Source organism: Oratosquilla oratoria, chromosome 26, assembly GCF_046742065.1.
Source record: "Oratosquilla oratoria isolate Oo_2021 chromosome 26, ASM4674206v1, whole genome shotgun sequence".
In the NCBI taxonomy this organism is placed as follows: domain Eukaryota; kingdom Metazoa; phylum Arthropoda; class Malacostraca; order Stomatopoda; family Squillidae; genus Oratosquilla; species Oratosquilla oratoria.
In genome coordinates this window covers 43658044-43670543 of record NC_134802.1, presented here as the reverse complement: position 1 = coordinate 43670543, position 12500 = coordinate 43658044, and the positions used below count along the sequence as shown (strand labels likewise).

The 12500-nt window shown below is 40.8% G+C and overlaps 1 protein-coding gene across 7 annotated transcripts in view; it reads left to right on the top strand.

Moving 5' to 3' along the window:
* LOC143039494 (uncharacterized) overlaps positions 1 to 12500 on the top strand; it is a 957356-nt gene that overhangs the window by 520277 nt on the left and 424579 nt on the right. Inside the window, exon 1 of one of the 7 annotated variants that reach the window (XM_076209612.1) lies at positions 918 to 2033. The exons of the other annotated variants lie outside the window; for them this stretch is intronic. Coding sequence (XP_076065727.1) covers positions 1911 to 2033 — 123 coding nt within the window. The 5' untranslated portion in view covers positions 918 to 1910. Of the gene's footprint in view, positions 1 to 917; positions 2034 to 12500 lie in introns of those variants that run through there. 7 annotated transcript variants of the gene reach the window in all.

The following is a 12500-nucleotide window of genomic DNA, read 5'->3' as shown; positions in this document are numbered from 1 at the left end:
GGAACAAAGGATCGTCTAAAAAATAAAAAAATAAAAAAATAAATAAAAAAAATGCATACAGAAAATGTGTAAGATTTGTGCAAGACCAAGTTTTACACAAATGTGCTCTATGTCTTACCACTAATAACTTGCTCTATATATATATATTTTTTAATGACCCCAATGCCCCTTTTTTCCAGATGTGATTGTCATTATCGTTACCCTAAATCTTGTTCTCTTATCGATTGTTATTATCTTATTGCGTGGAAAGTGGGGAACCTGTCGACAATGTGGTTCCGCCCGGGGATCTGGTACGGGAGGACCCAAGCGTGCCAGCCAGGCGGAGGAGGAAAGTGAAGGAAATGATAAGAAAATTAGTCCTCAGACACAGTGGCTGGCAACTGGTGGATGCTCGCCTCCCGCCTCGGGGACTCCTCCACCAGCAAGTGTAATAAGGAAGGAGATCGAAAAAGGAGTCCGGCGGGGGAGGAAGGGGCATTATGAATCACGCCGACTGCCTCTTTCTGCCTTGAAAGATCACTTCTTCTTTCGGTGAAAATTTGGTGTTAATCGATACAGTCGCGCTTTCAGGGGAAAAAAAGGGGAAAAATAAAGCCGCCCGTCTGGTGTACAATGGAGCGACCGTTGGATGTGTGTGTCTTGAGGCGCCCTGAGCACCAACACCATCACCTCCACCACCACCACCATCACCATAGTTACCACCAACAGCCACAGAAGCCACAGAGACAGGAACAGAAATACCGTCACCACCAACACCGCCATTGTCACCACCACTACCACCACCAACAACACACTCGCCCCTTTGCAGACACACGGCAAGGTTTCTCTGTGCCCTCTTCCAGCTTCGGGGCATAAGCCAAGAAAGAGGAGGAGGAGGAGGAGGAGGAGGAGGCATTCGTCAGCTTGGCTGGCGCTCTGAGGGAGGGAAGGAGGAGAGAGGAGAGAAGGGCCCAGAGGTGGAGGAAGAGAAGATATGAGGCAGTGAATTGTGGCGGGTGATGTTTTATTTCGGACCTTTCTCGGCCGCTTTGTCCCTTCCTGATGACCAACGTCTCTCGCCGTGCACTGCTGATGGCGACCTAGCAAGCAAGCAGCGGACGCTGGAACATGTATCCGGACAATTGTCGATAAATGGATGACCGCGACCGCGCGGAACAGAAAATGACTTGACAAATAGACAGACACGAGTTTTCCGTTTTCCTGGTTGTGGTGATGTTGAAATCCAGTGACTTGCCAGTGTTGACATTGTGGCTAAAGACGTGACCTGGTTGTGCACTAACTGAGAAGAGAGAGAAAAGAGAGCAAAAGAGAGAGGGAGGGAGAGAGAGGGGAAGCACCCCCAAGGGCGCTCGGGAGGCCCGTGCAGCTCCCAGGGCGCCCCTCGACCTCGGGTGCTGCTGAAGAAGAAGAAGAAGGCAGCGAACTGAGGTCCTTATGACCAAATCCCGAAGTAGCACGAACTAATGGACAATGTAGTAGGGACAGTGTACTATACGTAGTGTGAGCGCAGAACCATGCGTTCTGTATAGATTTTAGTCTCGTGAGGGACAATTCCCGAGACTAAAGAGACGAGATAATCTCTAGTTCCGTGTTTCAGGATTCAGTAGATAGGTTTATCCCCGCCCCCTTTCCTCCCTCTGCCCCTCGGCAGGGGCCCTCGGTTCCCGAGCCGCCGCCGCAGCCTCCTTCGGAGGGTCCGCGTTTTACCCTTAATTAGCCGCAAACCTCTTTCGACTTCGCAAGATCGAGGTTGCACTTAACACTTTAAGTAGTCTGGAAGTCCCAGCGCGGGACCCCTACAGCCAAGGAGCCGTACATCAGCTCCTTCCTTGGCGCCCCCTGCTTCCTCCCACCCGCGGCCCTCCACCGGCTGCGCTCTCTTGGCCCAGGAAGAGCGCCATATCGAGGCCATGGGCAAGAACGGGAGTGGTAAGCTGAGCCAATGGGCCAAGATCAAGATCGTGTGCAAAGTAGTTCGGGGCAAACTCCAAAAGGCGCACACCATGGGATACTTAACCGTCCCGGGCCAACAGGTAACTAACTAACTGCCTAACTAACTAGCTAACTTAATAACTCAACTGTCCAATAACAACCCTCTTTACCATCCTGTTCCTCTTGTTCCACCTACCCACAACTCTCTTACAACCTTGGCAGCGTTTTTGGATGAATCCTTATATTATTATGTTGGATGATTTTCCTAGTCATTTCCCTCAGATGTACAATTCCATTCCTTTAAATAAACAAATAAGTGAAAAAGAATAAAATACAAGTAAAAAGGAAAATCATTCAATATTCAATATCAACTCCGGACTGGCGCATCAGCTGAGTACTCGGTTCCTTCATGTGGGAAACGCACAGGTGAGGTATTCAGGTGAGTGGAGATCGGAATGCCACATTCTGCTCGATGTACAACGAATGAACATGGCAACGCGACCAGTGTGATGAGCATGAATTTATATATATATATATATATATATATATATATATATATATATATATATATATATATATATAACTTATAACCCACTATCGTAAAATAAGATAAATAAAATATTCTATGTATTTCGACCACTCTCTGTGTTCATCTTCGGCAGAAGAGAACCACAGAGAGTGGTCGAAATATACAGAATCTTCTATGTATCATATTTTCCGATAGTGGGTTATAAGTTTATTTTTACCAGTGTATTACATTCTTCTCATATATATATATATGTGTGTGTGTGTGTGTGTGTGTGTGTGTGTGTGTGTGTGTGATTCACCATGGTCTTGGATCACGTGCTCGACAGCTATTTCCCTCCCGGAAGAGAGCTCAGAGCTCATAATTTTATATGACCGTGTGTATGTGTGCGTGTGTCTATGTATGTAATGAGTGTGTGTGCATCGTAGTGCACCTAGTACATAGGGCTGGAGTTGTGCTCATGGTATTCCGTCAATTTATCTTCATGTATGAAACTGTCCCAGCGTCATTAATGTTGTTGGCCTGGATGAAATTTCCTAACTTGTCCCGCAAATTGATGTATCTATGTGGAAAGCTGGGTTTCATAGCTTGTTTTGTTTATCTTCTTTTTTTCTACATTGACTTCTTGTTGTTCTTTTACTTCTTAACAGCAGAACCTCCTTGTCCATTGTTCTGTTCCTTTTTTTTTTTTCTTCTTCTCTCGTCTGAATGTTATTATCAAATCACCTCACTCCGTTCTTACTAAGTAGGAAGTCACGAGCTTTTTAATATCTCCTTATATGTCTTATTGGTAATTCCTCGAATTGTTTTGGTTGCCCTTTTATTTTATTTATTTTATTTTTGTTTTATTTATTTCGCATACATATATATATATATATATATATATATATATATATATATATATATATAGATATATATATATGCAAAGTAGACCACTTGGAAAAAAAATAACGAAGCAGAGCGCTTTCGTATATTACATCTTTAGTGCACTGAAGATGTAATATACAAAAACTGTGCTTCGTTAGTTTCTTTTTCCAAGTGGTCTACTTTGCATACACACACACACACACACACACACACACACACACACATACACACACACACACACACACACACACATATATATATATATATATATATATATATGACAATGCTGCATATCCCAGTCTAGGCCGAATCAGAATTTCACATATAATTTCATATCCTAACCCATGTAATGTAATGCCACTCTCACGTTCGTTAGCAATATGCAAGTTCCCTGGCATCCTCTTAATGTGGCTTTCCGGAGAGAGATAATTTCTGATTAAAATTTCCTCTCTCCCTTTGTGCTGAGTTGGTCGTCCATTTTATAACTTCTCGGCGATCTTTGGCCCATTTCCAAAATTTCACATTTCCTTTAATTGGATTTCGTCCTCCCCATCTGGCTCCAGTCATAAACCTTTTTATGACCTTGGGATTATGTGGAGATAAGATGCTGTAGCCGCTTGTTTCAGGTATCTTGGTAATGTACGGCAATGGTCCCCAAACTGTAGCTCGCGAGCGCCCATGAGGGCTCGCCAGGTATTTTTATTTTTCTGTTTATTAATTTTTATGTTTAATTATATTTTATTCATCTTATATTTGTGATCATTGCTCACTAGTAATTTTTAATTTTAATTATATTTTATTTATCTCATATTTATGATTATTGCTCACTAGTAATTTTTTTCTGTTTATTAATTTTTGTTTTATTGTATTTTATTTATCTTATAGTTATGATTATTGTTATTTTTTATTTTGTTATATTTGTTATTATGTATTGTTCACCAGAGAAAGAGATTTTTATTATAATTTATTTGTTTACGATTTCTTTTATTTTAGATTTTATTTATGTTGTATTTGTAATTGTTAATTTGTTTTATTATATTTATTATTATTTATTGTTTGAGTTATTTTTTTCTTTTGGTGCCCGCCATTGTGTGTGTTTATAACGAGGAAAATGGCCCGCAGTTTACAAAAGTTTAGGGACAACTGACGTACAAAAAGATGTCATTGGTGCCAAAACGGAGTTCTGTCGCCATTTTCTGAATCGACATCTCATCTTGTATTACCGTTCGTATTCGTCTGTCATTAAGAAAAATTTCTATTCACTCCAATGTACTCTGTGCTTGTACTCCTCGTAATCAAAGTCTTTTGTTGTCCAAAGCCTTCACCGTGGCTTTCTTGCTGTACTTCAGTCACTCTCGAATGAATATTTGCAGATTGGTTTTACACGAGTTTCCTCCTCTGAGTCCAAATTGGTTTCCAAAGATTTCCGTCTAGATAATTTATGTATATATATTTTTTTCATTATTTTATATATATATATATATATATATATATATATATATATATATATATATATATATATATATATATATATATTTGGGGTGGGGGCTTTGTACTGGTAAAGGACACCGGCTCATAGTTTACCGGATCCTCACTCTTTCATCCTTTAGATATTGGTGCCACATTGACAGATGTCCAGTCCAATGACACTTTCCCCTCTTTAAAGAGAACATGCAATCACTTGTAATTTATTCACTGATTGCTTCATACGCTCTTTTATGATCCAATTTAAGGTTCCATCTATTCCTGAGGCTTTGTCGAGAAACTTAATAGTTTATCTTCCACAAGTTCGTTTTCGTTGGTGAATACTGATAGGAAACTTTAGTTTATCATTACCACTTGTTTTCTTGTTTCTTCGTGTACTACCTGTTCAACTTGAATGTTTCTTCACTGTGCCTCAATTTATCATTATTTATATTTTACCTCTACACACACACACACACACACACACACACACACACACACACATATATATTTATATATATATATATATATATATATATATATATATATATATATGCTGGTACTTTGTGACAATTTGATCAAGGTGGAAAAAGAAGTCACGGGTCTAGTTCTGAGTTTCTGATTTTATTCCTGACTGGTTTCGCTCTATGTTTCTTCTGAAGAAGCAGAGCGAAACCGGTTAGGAATAAACTCAGAAACTCGGAACTGGACCCGTGACCTCTTTTTCCACCTTCATAAACACACATATATATATATATATATATATATATATATATATATATATATATATATATATTATATATATATATATATATATATATATATATATATACAGCTTATCTATAGAACAACTTGGGTTCATCTTGACACCATTTACACACGTTTCATTTTTCTTTTTCTCTGCTAAATCTTGCATATTAATTTTTTAGACCTTTGCTTTCTATGCTTCATTTACCAACCCATGCCTTGTCTTTGTTGTTTGTGTGTGTGTGTGTGTGCGCGTGCGCCAGAGAGAGAATTGGTCCATTTTTAATAGATTGCTGCCGAACCGCCCTATCCCGTGGGGAAAGATGTAACTGCTTACTCTAACTGCGGTGGTTGAATTTGGCTTTATAAGGTTCATGTGTGTACGTGTAATAATATATATATATATATATATATATATATATATATATATTGTATATATATATATATATATACATGTATGTGCGTGTATATGTTGTATCATTATTCATGTAATGATTTTATTCCGTGCCAATCATCATTTGAATAACAATGGTTTGCATGCGGTATTACAGTATTAGATACATAATTATTAATAGCCCTGTGACAACATTGAAAGAGCACTATATCAGCAACTACCCCACACGTTATGAGCTGCTGTTGTTCAACGTCAAGAAAATACAGCGGATGGAGGTGGAAAGGGCGGACGTGGCACCCGTCCAGGTTAGAGGCAAGGGAGGGGGAGGGGGAGAGGGAGAGGGAGGGGGGGGTCCTCTTCCAAGAGCATCGTGGAGCCCCGTGGAGAGCCCTGACTCCTAGGCGCCGGCGGCCGGAAGACGCCCAGCGTGGCTGCAACTTGTTGAAGGTCTGCCAGAATTGTCAGTTCGATAGTCGGTTCAGACTCTCTCTCTCTCTTTCCCTCTCTCTCCCTCTCTCTCTTTCCCCCTCTCTCTCTCTCTCTCTCTCTCTCTCTCTCTCTCTCTCTCTCTCTCTCTCTCTCTCTCTCTCTCTCTCTCTCTCTCTTTTTATGGGCATTCATGAGGTCTTGTTGCTTCGCTTAACAGACCTCACACACACGATATGGGAGCTTGTTTTCGAGCTGTTTGCATGTTATGGCCATGTTGGCCGCTTTGGTGGCCTTATTTGAGAAGGGAGCTTGTTTTTTATGACGTTTTTATGTTTTAGATTGATCAAATGCTCTCTCTCTCAGCCATTGAAAACCGATACACATAGTGACATGCGGTCAGTGACGAAAATACAGCTTCCATATGCAGTATGTGTGTGTGTATATTAATATTATATATATATATATGTGTGTGTGTGTGTGTGTGTGTGTGTGTGTGTGTGTGTGTGTGTGTATTTACCTAGTTGTATCTTAAGGGAAGGGGAGCTATGTTCGTGGTGTCCCATCTTTGTATCTCGCAGTGTGTGTGTGTATATATTTTCATATATTTATTTTTCTTATAGTTTTTTATTAGTTTCATTTATTTATTCGTATACTTATTCATTTATGTATCTATTTTTGACATTTTTTCTCGCTGAATGTCTTTAATTGGAAAGATTTTTTTTTTTTTTTTTTTTTTTTTTATGTGTTGGATCGCTTCCCCGCCTGAGGCTGTCGGGAACCGAACTCACAACCACTTCCTCATAAGCTCGACACGATATCTGCTGGGATTGTTAAGATTCAAGGAGGGATAGTAATAGCCAGGGCCACGTGGTAAGCCAAGGGATACCCCACTTGAACTCGTGAACAGGAGGTCGTGAGTTTGAGTCCCGGGACCTGGTTCTGGATTGTTGCGTTAGTTCTCGACATCTCTTTTGCCAGGCGGGGAGGTGACCCAACGTCGGCCTGTAAATAAATAAATAAATAGATAAAAAATTCTTGTCACAACTGACGGGACTTGGCCCTGCCAGGGGTTTCTCACTTCCCACTGCGTGGGAATGGGATTTATATTTATGTATTTATTTATTTATTTATTTTTTTATAATGGGCAAAAGTGATCAGGATTACTTTTTGAGTGAAGATTGGTGGAAATTACAGATGTAGTGGGGAGGTGACCCCGTATTGAGCAAAATTCTTTTAACATTCCGTTAAGGGTATATATATATATATATATATATATATATATATATATATATATATATATATATATATATATATATATATATACTGTATATATATGTATATTATTGGCTGTAGTTTTAACAGCGTTTCTTTCCTTGGGGAAAATCTCACGCCTTTTTTTCTTCTTCTTCTTCTTCTTTTTCTTCTTCTTCTTCTTCCTCTTCTTCTTCTCCTCCTCTTCTTCTTCTTCTTCTTCTTCTTCTTCTATATATTTCCAATACGGACCTAGTCGAGGATATTGAAAATTGAAATTGCCCAAATTTAGAAAAATGTTTAATTGTTGATGCTGACCTTTCATTTTGTGATTATATTGCGCGGCAGACGTACGTGGAGTATTATTTTCGAGTTACGTTGAATTTTGCGGAAGGTGGTGAAGAGCCTACGCCAGGAGACGCTGAGAAGCTGCGGCCAAAACCGTCACCTTTGCTCCATGATGTGCTTGAACTGTTGGGGAGGGAGCAGTCAATACTGGGAATTGGAAAGAAGTGCGGGATTCAAACCCACAACTAAGTAAATGCGAGACAAGCACGTTTCCGATGGTGTCACTGGTGCATTTTTTTTTTTTTTCCGAAGCAGATCGGAACTTTTTCCTCTCTCTCGCTCTCTCTCTTTCTATTTCATCGCTTCTCTCTATTCCCTATTCCCTCACCCTCTTTCACGCTCTGTTGCTCTCTATCTCTCTATCTCATCGCTTCTCTTTATTTCATATTCCATCATTCTCTTTCACACTCAGTTGCTCTCTCTGTCTCCCTCTCTTTCTCTTTCTCGTTTTCTCTCTCTCTCTCTCTCTCTCAGCGAGAAATCCCTTCGTCACGGTCCTTCTTTGAGGCAGAAGCTTTGTGTCTGTTTTCGGTGTCAGACGTCACGTCTCAACTTCGTGTTTGTCATGTGGACGAAAAACGCACTCGCCTCTCTTACAAGACCTCGGCGAAACTTCGGCGTGTGTTATTATCTCATCTTTGCGGAGACGTCGTTTGTTCGAAGTCCGTCAGAACTCTTCTGGAGAGTCTTCGACGGACCAGAATGCCATCTTGAAGAGTCCAGAGGTCTTCGGCTTCTTTGCATGTGTGTGTCCGTACTTTATGAGTTTCTGTTCTTTAGCTTGCAGAAGACGAGTCCAGCAATGAATTATATCACTAAGCTTCCACTAAATTCCACCATATATATATATATATATATATATTTTTTTTTTTTTGAGACACCACCGTGGCACTATTCCCTGGTGGTTGAGGGTCTTCAGGGTAAGAATCGCCAAATCTTTCTCTTTTGGTGCGAAGGACATTTGAGCTCGAGTTTTGTACTTAAGAGCGTGAGTCAGGCGGCATAATCACAACCGAATGTGGAACGGGAAAGAGGCTCCCTGTTGGAAATGAATTAAATGACAGAACGTTCAGAATTCGTGCTCTCTCTCTCTCTCTCTCTCTCTCTCTCTCTCTCTCTCTCTCTCTCGGTAATATGATTTGTTCCCTCATTCGCATACTTTTCCTCACTCCCTACGCCATTCTTCTCCACCTCTCCTTCCTTCCTTCCTCCCTCCCTTCCTCCTTGCTGTCATCTTCCTCCTGTCTTGTCACACCTCTCCCAGAGTTCCCTTCACATCAAATCCATTTCGTGTATCCGTTTTCTTCCAGTCCCTTCCCTTTCTTTTCACTTCACTTTCACTTCACTTTCAGACAATTCTGTATCACGTCTGAGGTCCACATTTCCCTTCATTGTTCATCTCCACTCATCTCCCACAGTCATCACATCCTCCCCTCCATCCTCTTTCTTGGTCATTTCTTTCCGTTCCTGTGACCGGGTCCACCCTTCACGCTCCTTATTAGTGTGTCTATATGTACACGGGTGAGGAGCCAACACCAGGAGGCGCTGAGTAGCTGCGGCCGAAGCCGTCACCTTTGTCCTATACGCTTGGACTGTTAGGGGAGGTAATAGTCTCTACTGGGAATCAGAGAGTAATGTGGGACTCGAACCCAGAACTAATTGAATGTGAGACCAGCACGCTTCCGATTATGCCATCAGCGCACAGGATGTGTATATATATATATATATATATATATATATATATATATATAATATATATATATATATACACACACACATGTGTGCTTGTGCGTGTGTCATCGGAGTTAACATGGTCACATCGGTGCCCCTTTCTTTGATGTTCGCCTACTTTTCGCACCTCTCCACTCTCTCCTTTTCTTCGTCACCCACTCTCTGCAACCACTCTGTCCTGCTTCTTCTTTCTTCGGCCTCCACCCTCCCTCCCCTCCCCTCCTCCCTCCTCCCTCCTCCCTCCCATCCGCTTTCGTCTCCGCACCGCATTGCCTGCCTGCTCTGGCTCCGAGCGGAGGCACGGCTGTGCTGTCGCTTCCACGTTCATCGATTGCACGGCCGAGCAAGATTTCGCCTCTGCCTCTGCCTCTCCTGCTGCAGCTGCGTCGGGGGCGCATCTGCAGCTGTCGCGCAGGCGTAGTGGCACAGCAGTAGCTGCAGTCCGCGCGCTCTGCTGCTGCTGCTGCTGCTGTTACTGCTGTTGGTGCTCCGAACAAACATGAACCAAAGGATTCTGGCGATAGATTTTTTTTTCCTTCGATGTGATGGTTTTCTGTTGTGGTCTCCATCTTGAGGCGTTAGATCATTGTATTGTTGATTAATACTATATGTTCCCCCTCTTTTTAAGTTTAGTCTCATTTTGCTTGGGATTGCTTGTTACGCGAAAGATATTGATTCAAGTGCATCCGTCAAGTACACACGTACAGAGTACATGTAACAGATTTAGTACATGTGCTTGTCTCAGGTTATGATGACCTACTCTCAGCATATGCTGCACTGCATGTCAATTCAAGCCACCACCGGGAAAGAACAGGCGAGACCTCTATCGCAATAAGATTTTTTTTTTAGTGAGACAAGAAATATATTCACAAAAGAAAAAAAAAAGAAAAAACTCAGGCACGTTTCTTGAGTGAGGATGTACCTTTTTTATTTTATTAATTTTTATTTTTTTATTCTTTATTTTTATTTTATTATTATTATTATTATTATCATTATTATTATTATTATTGTTTTATTTATTATTATTTTTACAAATTACTAATAGGAGCAGACACTGTACTTTATCACGTCTGTATATAATACTACATTACCCTGGGCACAGGTGTAGCTTAAGCCACTTAGTTACGCCGCCTCTGTAATCTTGAGCATGGCGCATACTAATGTACGGTGCTCATTCTGACCAAATTATCCTCCCTCTCTCTCTCTCTCTCTCTCTCTCTCTCTCTCTCTCTCTCTCTATCTATCTCTCTCTCTCTCTCTCTTTCTCTCTCCTCTCTTTCTCCCCCTCTCTCTTCTCTCTTTCTGCCCTCTCTCTCTCTCTCTCTCTCTCTCTCTCTCTCTCTCTCTCTCTATTTCATCGCTTCTCTCTATTCCTTATTCCCTTACCCTCTTTCACACTCTGTTGCTCTCTACCTCTCTCATCGCTTCTCTCTATTCCTTATTCCCTCATCCTCTTTCACACTCAGTTGCTCTCTCTCTCTCTCTCCCTCCCTACCTCTCTCTCTCTCTCTCTCTCTCTCTCTCTCTCTCTCTCTCTCTCTCTCTTACACACACACACACACACACACACACGGACAAGCGAATACATTCACACACACATCGCGCGTGATTATCGCAGGTTAAAGAAATTAATCTAGGCTTTGCATTTAGGAAATGATGTGCGAGTTATGGTTTGCATTCTAGGAATTGCGCGTGAGGAGGAGGAGGATGGCGAGGAAGAAGAGGAGGAGAAAGAAGAGGAGGAAGAGGAAGAGGAGTAGACTGAATTCTGTTTTAGGGTCGAAACTCTCGAGCGATATAATAAGATTTTCGCGATCATTCAGTTAACGTTTCATGTCCAGGCTACAAGTGTGAAATGTAACGCTGTTTGGGGATTTATCTTTTTCCTTTTTCGTGAAGACATACCACGCGCTGTTTTCTAAAAAAAGGTTTAACTCACACGCTGACATTTAGCGAGTGAGGACGTAATGTGTTTTAATGTTGTAAGACATACAGAATGAATTAGGATCCATCTGCCTTTCTTCTTCGGTCATGAATATGTATATGTATATATATATATATGTATATATATATATATATATATATATATATATATAAATATATATATATATATATGTATATAGATATATATATATATATATATATATATATATATTATATATATATATATATATATATATATAATATATATATATATATATATATATATGCAAAACAAATCCCTAAACACACGTGGTAACAATACTTGCAGAAACCACTGGGGAAATAAAAGAAATTAATACTAAACTTTTTCGTCAATTCAAGACATCTTTGTACCCTGATGATGTCTTGAATAGACGAAAACGTTTGGTATTCATTTATTTTATCGGTGGTTTCTGCACACACACACACACACACACTCACACACACACACACACACACACACACACACACACACACACACACACACATCTGTACATTTATGGAACCAAAGAGACGGGACCCCATGAGCATATCTCCAACCTCGTATACACACACACAGTGGTAGCGTTCGCAACTGCTACTACAGCGGTCCGAGTTCGAATCCCGCGCACAGCTCCCAACCCTTGGTTCCTTTGGAAATAATATAATCCCTCAACCTAAGCCCAACCCAGTAATCTCCATCATGCCCAGTTACATGTGAATACCCCTATGTGAATATGTATAACAATAAACTCAAAAATTGTGCAAAATCAGGGAATTTCCCCCACGTGGGGAGTCGGCCGAGCGATGAGAGGAGGAAGGGGCACCTCATCGCAGTCTCACAGAGGAAAGTACACTGCCTTTTCCAGT